The sequence below is a fragment of the Loa loa genome (genome assembly GCF_000183805.2).
Source record: "Loa loa unplaced genomic scaffold supercont3.603, whole genome shotgun sequence".
NCBI lineage: Eukaryota > Metazoa > Nematoda > Chromadorea > Rhabditida > Onchocercidae > Loa > Loa loa.
Window position 1 is genome coordinate 4,374 of NW_018108783.1, and position 6,950 is coordinate 11,323.

Sequence of the window (6,950 nt, forward strand, 5' to 3'; positions counted from 1 at the left end):
GTCGTCGTCGTCGTCGTCTCGTAGTAGTAGTAGTAGTAGTATATATATATATATATATATATATATATATATATATATATATATATATGCAGATTTTTAATGCAGGGATATAAAAAATAATTAATTTCAATTAAAACTAATTATTAAAGATGTGATGAAATTGAGGCATGTATAATGAGAAATCAAAGTTATTTGTGGGGAGGAAAAAGCAGAAAAACAGAAAAAAGTGGAAAATTTTCAGTATATATTTCAGTATAATTTCGATATTATGTTTCTTACCATAGAAAGAAGCAGAATTTAAAAGAAAAAAAGTATTTTGTATAAAATTAATGAAATGTTGGAGTAATTTGTTGTTTCAGAAGCAGCGAAATTTATTGATGTTGAATTGGAACAACATCCGGAAGAGGGTGAAGATGCGGAAATTGTATGTCGTGTGCATGGTGATCCATCATTGGAAATTTTTTGGCAATTTGAAGGCAAAACTATTCTCGAAGGTTTGTTTAATTGACAAGAAAAAATTTATTTTACTTTTTTGATAAGTTAAAATTATGAAAGTGATAAAAATTTGGCAATTTCACCATTTTTTTTTCCTCGTATCTTACTGTCTTAAATAAAACGTGTTAAAATGTAAATTTCTTTGTATATTTGTATTGGTTATTATTGAAAATTTAACGCTAAAAAAAATGATATCAAAATTTGATTGCGTAAATTTCGATTGTGAAAATTGATAATTTTGAATGATTATTTAATTCTTTGAGAAAAATAGAAAGTAATGAATCATTCATTTGTACATAAAATCATAAATCTTCTATGTTTGATTCCACTTTTTTGTTCTTCGACTATTTGCAAAAGTACTTAATTAACTGTCCTTTTTTTTCTAAGTTCGAGATGAAAAAAGAAGAAATGGTGGTCATTTTGCGGGATTATTAATTTGATTTAATGAGGGGAAGAAAAAAAAGAAAACGAGGCCTTTTTATTGTTGCATTTTTATAAATCATAAAAGCATTTTTCATAAATGCATTTCACAAATCATATTTGTATTGGTTATTATTTCAATAATAACCAATACAAATATACAAAAAAATTTACATTTTGACAAAGATGAAGAGGAAGAGAGAGAGAAAAAAAAAGAAGGAGAGAATTAATAAAAAAATAACCCCTTATATGAGGAAAATATGTAAAATAAGTCTTATTAGAATATGATTCATTTTTGGTAATGTATACAAAAATTGTAAAAAATGTATCAATTATCTCATGAACAAAGATAAATTGAAATTAATTGATTTAAATTTCAGAATTTTAGGGACTTTTTTTTCGCTATAAAATGTATTTTCGTTTTTTAATAAATAATTCGAAGGTTTTTCTCTGCATTTTTGATTTAAATTTTTAAAAAAACTTTTTTTTCTGTCATCTTAATGTTATATTCAAATTGTTAAAATCTTAAAGGTTGAAAATAAAATCCATACTTTAAAAAAAAGAAAAAAAAAATCTTATGACAACAAATTCTTATTACATTTATATAAAGGGGATCATAGGACATGGGTCGTTTTGTGTGATGACATGATATGCCCTTGAAAAAACGATACTGAGAAGGGAAGAATGACAGAGACTTATACAATTCATGAAGAGTAATTCCAATTTTCGAAAAATTCGATTTTTGGATTTTAATTTGGATCAATTTAAATCTTCTATGTTAGTGAAAAAAAAATTGATTCATCGCCAAGATTATTGTTTTAGTAGTTTTTTACATAGCATAATATTAGTTTTAAAAAAGAACGTTGGTTTTATTTCAAATAAATCATTATTTGAATAATTAGCTTAACTATGTATTTTTTTCTTCTATTCAAGCAGCCATCGAATAATGAATTAGTCAAATAATGGATTTATTTGGAACTAAATCATTTAAAAAGATTAGCTTAGAAAAATTCAAAAAAATTAGCTTTTTGAATTTTTAGCTTAACTTTTATTCTTGAGCTTTTAGACTGTCATTTAATTAAATTAAATTTATATGTCTACAGGTGGACCACGAAACTATGAATTTAGAGATTCAAATCAAATTTTGATAATTCCAAAATATGATTCCGGTCTTGATGATGGTCAATACACATGCAGTGCAGCACAATTTTACTCCTTTGAAACTATTGTTATCAATGTTACCGGATATGGTTCGTTAAATTTCCACAATTTCCCAGTTTTGCTCTAAGATTTCAAGACGAACAGAGACAAAAAAAAGTTTTCTTTTTTTTCTCCAATATATTGCTGAATTACTGAAGTTATTTGTAGAATGTTTTCCTTTTTTTAAACACAAATTATTTGAAGTGAAATGTGAAAATTGCTTATCTTCTGAATTAATAACTCTTGTACATTTTAAATTTTACAGCACGTCCAAAAATAGCAATACTTGATGGATCAGAAGCAACATATGGTGTTGAAGGTCGGGATTTTGTGATCCGATGCCAAGCTGTTGGCAAACCTAAACCACATTATCAATGGATAAAATACAATGTTAATTTTTTTTTCTTTTTTTCTACCTCTTTCTTGTCAGATTGATTATAAAATTTGTTTACAAACTTTAGAGTTTTGAGAGTATGTGTGAGAGAGAGAGGGTGAGAGAAAAAAGGTGATGATTTAATCAAAATGAGATTCAAGTGTCTTGCTTAAATTTATATTTTATTTCATTTTAAATTAATCCTCTATCAGGATGGAGATGAGGAAATCATTGCACCTTCCGAGAAATATGATCTGAATGATGGTACTCTTATAATTCGGGATTTGATCCCGGCAGATCGTGGTACATACAGTTGTATCGCCAAAAATGCTCTGGATGAAGCACGACTTGATTTTAATTTAACAGTCTTCAGTTAGTTTGTTGTTTTCTTTTTTCTTTTCCTTTTTTCTTTTTTATGCGATCAAATGTATTTTATTTGTTATTTTAGCTTCCTTTATGATGAATTAACACGATATGATTATTTTGTTAGCTACATAGAATTGTTTCGTTTTTTTTTCGAAAACTTCAGGTAAACCAAGGTTGAAATTGATGAAGAATTTGACGGTTACACGTGGTGATACGGTCAGATTGGTATGCGAATTCAGTGGTGATGGATATTTGAAAGCTAAATGGTTACATCTTGGACAGGAATGGTCAGGTAGACCAATGAATCAGACTGAACGAATGTTCGGTTTTAATTCAAGTTCACTGAACAGATACAATACTGTTGCTGGTAATAATTTGAATACCGGTAATACTGCTGTTGAGGTACGTTTTTTCTTTTAATTTCAATTTTTTTACCCCCAAATTGGATTTCTACTAACCGTTTTGTATTTTGAAATATTCTTATTTCTGCCATTCATCATCCTCTTCGGCTTATCATTTTCATGAACAGAATGCCAGAATTTTCAGGATAGCCATGTGATGGTTAATGAAGGTAATGGTATTATTATTTTGACGTTGACAACCGTGGATGAAGATGACGCTGGCCAGTATCAGTGTGTAGCGGAAAATGAGGCCGGCACGGGTCAAGGCTCTGTTTTCCTCTCCATTATTCGTAGGTTTTCTAAATTTGGCTATTTTCAGTTTGAATTCGAAGTAATGCCAGATTTCCATGAACTTTTTTAAAGAATTAAATTTTATCGCATTTCAGATGCAGCACGAATTGTTGACCATAGTGGAACAAAACGTGCCTTAAAAGGTGGTGTAGCGGTAATTTATTGCGGTGCAAGTGCTGTTCCGGAACCTGTTTGGACATGGACTGGCCCATCCGGTATCATTCATGCTGATGGCTCGAAGTATATCTTCGACACTCGAACTGTTACTGCAACTCTCACTGTAAGCGCCTAATTTTCAGTGATGTGATACTCATGTATTGTATCTTCTCTTTAGAATTAGAATTCAATGATTTGATTTCCGAAAAGCTTGTGAATTTGAAACTGGAATTTGTAAATTTGGAACTGCTAGTTTTTATTGGAAAAATCAAAATATAAAATTTTAGGTACGAGACGTTAATCAGCATGATTTCGGTAAGTATACCTGCATGGCTGATAATGGTATTGGTCCACCTGATCAAGCTGAACTTCGACTGATTGAAATTTGTATGTTTTGGTATTTTGTTTCATTGTTTACTTTTTTGTTAAATGCTTTGTTGTTTTTCTTCACTTTACCTGTATAGTACTATTGATTAGAATCTTAAGATCGATGTCATATACATAAAATTTTTTTCAGTCTCTATGAAAGTGATCATTTGTGGAATGATAACACTTAGAATTCATTTAGCGATAAATCTGATTGAAATTTAGCAAACTAAGAAATTAGACTACCGTTTTCAATTGTTCAGTTTATTAATTTCAGTACCACCGCTAACACCAACTAAGCTAAATTGCCATGAGCGTGGTTATCCAAATTTTGGTATATGCACTATTGGTGAATTAAAAAATTCACCACCTGGAAAATTGCCGTTAAATATCACATTTTATCTTATGCCTGAAGATAAGGTTTGTTCTAAATGAATAAAAATTTACCCTTTTAAAATTAAAAAGATATCAAGTATTTCCAAGCTTATGCTAGTTTCTTTAATTTATTAATGTAATATAATTTAACTTTATCTTTATCCATTAGGCTAAAAAATTTACTATCCGAAATTGCCATTAAACATTATATTTTATGTTATACCCGAAGATAAGGTTTGTTATTCTGCTCAATAATTCAGAAATTATATTGCATTGGATGCTTATCCGACTTCTCATCCATCAATCATCTCTTCATTTCATAATCCTAGATCAAAAAAAAAAAAAAAAAAAAAAAACTACGGGGATTTGCTATACCACTGATATCAAAAAGTATATTGTAGACGAACAGAGGCAATCGTGAAATGGATGCAATGAATATAACTTTTGAATTTGATGGCGAACATGAATTTAAATTTCATCATTTGGAACCGAGAACCAGATATGAAATTCGAGCGCAAGCGATCAATGAAGCTGGTGTTTCAGAATTGAGTGCTCCCGATATCATCGAAACTACTGATCCATGGGGTATATCGTATTGAAATTATGCAAATTTTAACTTCATAATTTTCTATATTAATTATTGAAAGTATCCAGTGATTTTATGTTACAAAAAAAAAATGATCTTATCTTTTTTTCGTTCTTTTTTCTACCATATATATCAAAATTTTTTCTCTTTATGTGCGGAAAAATGATGACAGAATAAACAGAATAAAATGTTGGAATAAATATTTTCGGAACACTTAGTTTTTATCGGAATTGATTTTAATTTTAATTTTGCAGCACCGGATGCACCAACTGATATACATTACGATTGTTCGAAAGCTTGTAAAATGACTTGGAGTGAACCAAATAATCGTGGTTCACCAATTACTGCATATAAACTAATTTTGAAAGAAATTACGCATACTGAAATGGTACACTACAATATCTATATTGCTAAATGATAATTAAGTACTTTATGTACTTAATTAGTTATTCAGTTATTTAATTCTGATTTATGCTGCTTTTGATTACTATCTTTTTTTTGATTGCTTTTAATTGCTTAATTGAATTTCAGTATTGTTTGTTTGATTACTTAAACTGGACCATTTTCCGTTTCTGCATGACCGAATAGTACAAAGAAATTGATGAATTATCAACTTCTTCTTTTTAATGAATGGTAAAAAACTTTGTAGAAACATTATGGTGCGGAAAGTTTCGAGCTCGATTTAGGTGCTGATGATCTCAAAGTGGATTTGTCATTCCTGAAACCACTTACAACTTATGAAGTAAAATTAATTGCTGTAAATGATGTCGGTAATAGTAATGCTCATTCAGTTATGCTCAATACATCCGGTTAGTTCATTCTGCAGCTTCCTTTACTTTCTTTTCCTTCTCTTGACAAATAAATTCATATTGAAATTCCCGGGGGAGGGGGGAAAACGAAACATTTTGGTATTTTTCTTCTACATAATGTCATTCATTTATTTTCGATATGAATAAATTGATAAAAAAATTAAACAAGTAGTAATTAACGATCCTTGTCTCTTGCAATAATCCTTTCAAGTTAATATATTACAGAATATATGGAAGGTGGTCGTCATGATGATGATGATTCCAGTTGGTTGGCAATTTTATTGTTAATCATATTATTATTTTTATTGCTAGCTCTTATCGTAGATGCTATGTGCTGCTTAAAGCAACATCGTGGATTTTTAGCATTAATTTGTTCAACATTTTTTGAATTTGATCAGGGAAATCATGCTAACAAATCAAAAAATGGATTGCAAAATGATAAGTTCGTTTTTTCCTCCTTCGATTACAAAATGATAAAATTGTTTTGTTTCCCATTTTTAAAATTTAAAATTGTCTAATGCTATCATTTTTGAGATGTTATTAGAGTTTTGTGAATTAACGAAAATTGTCTGTCAGTTAACACTCAGAAATGACTAAGTCATATTAAGCAAAGTACATAAGATTACATCAACCATTGATTTAATCGATCAAAATAGCTTGCTGTTTATATACTCCGGAATTCAGAATTTTTGATTGGAAGATTATTTCTTCCATTTTTTCATTTTTTTCTGGTTAAAAAAAACCATTTTTTTCTTTTTTCCTTTCTGGTAGAAATCCGTTTCAGAACCGAAAATAATCGCTTATTGACAGATGAACGAAACAATCCATTGGTTGATGTGAAGTATGTTTGTTGAATTTATGCAAAGAAAATACTCCAAACAGTGTCGAATTAATGATTTAGAATCGTTCTTTTTTTTTTAATTTCATCATTTAACGACAAATTTCCAACTTTCCCGCTGTTCATAGGTAGAAAGATAAACCAAGTGCTTAAGTTTTCCAATAGTAGTTGACAAAATCTCACCACCAGCGTTTTAATCTTTCAAGGATTCCATCGTTTCAGTCATGGCGAAAGGTATAGAAATGGTCCGCATTCAACACCTGTATGAAATAAG

The 6,950-nt window shown here is 29.4% G+C and overlaps 1 protein-coding gene across 1 annotated transcript in view; it reads left to right on the forward strand.

Moving 5' to 3' along the window:
• LOAG_18865 (immunoglobulin I-set domain-containing protein) overlaps positions 1-6,692 on the forward strand; it is a gene marked incomplete at both ends in the record, with an annotated part of 9,979 nt that extends 3,287 nt beyond the window's left edge. The window contains 14 exons of the mRNA XM_020451527.1: positions 360-494; positions 2,019-2,165; positions 2,381-2,505; positions 2,701-2,860; positions 3,018-3,256; positions 3,401-3,545; positions 3,642-3,826; positions 3,990-4,089; positions 4,346-4,488; positions 4,845-5,028; positions 5,284-5,417; positions 5,679-5,838; positions 6,064-6,280; positions 6,623-6,692. Coding sequence (XP_020304678.1) covers positions 360-494; positions 2,019-2,165; positions 2,381-2,505; positions 2,701-2,860; positions 3,018-3,256; positions 3,401-3,545; positions 3,642-3,826; positions 3,990-4,089; positions 4,346-4,488; positions 4,845-5,028; positions 5,284-5,417; positions 5,679-5,838; positions 6,064-6,280; positions 6,623-6,692 — 2,144 coding nt within the window. The remainder of the gene's footprint in view (positions 1-359; positions 495-2,018; positions 2,166-2,380; positions 2,506-2,700; positions 2,861-3,017; positions 3,257-3,400; positions 3,546-3,641; positions 3,827-3,989; positions 4,090-4,345; positions 4,489-4,844; positions 5,029-5,283; positions 5,418-5,678; positions 5,839-6,063; positions 6,281-6,622) is intronic.
• Positions 6,693-6,950: the final 258 nt, after the last annotated feature.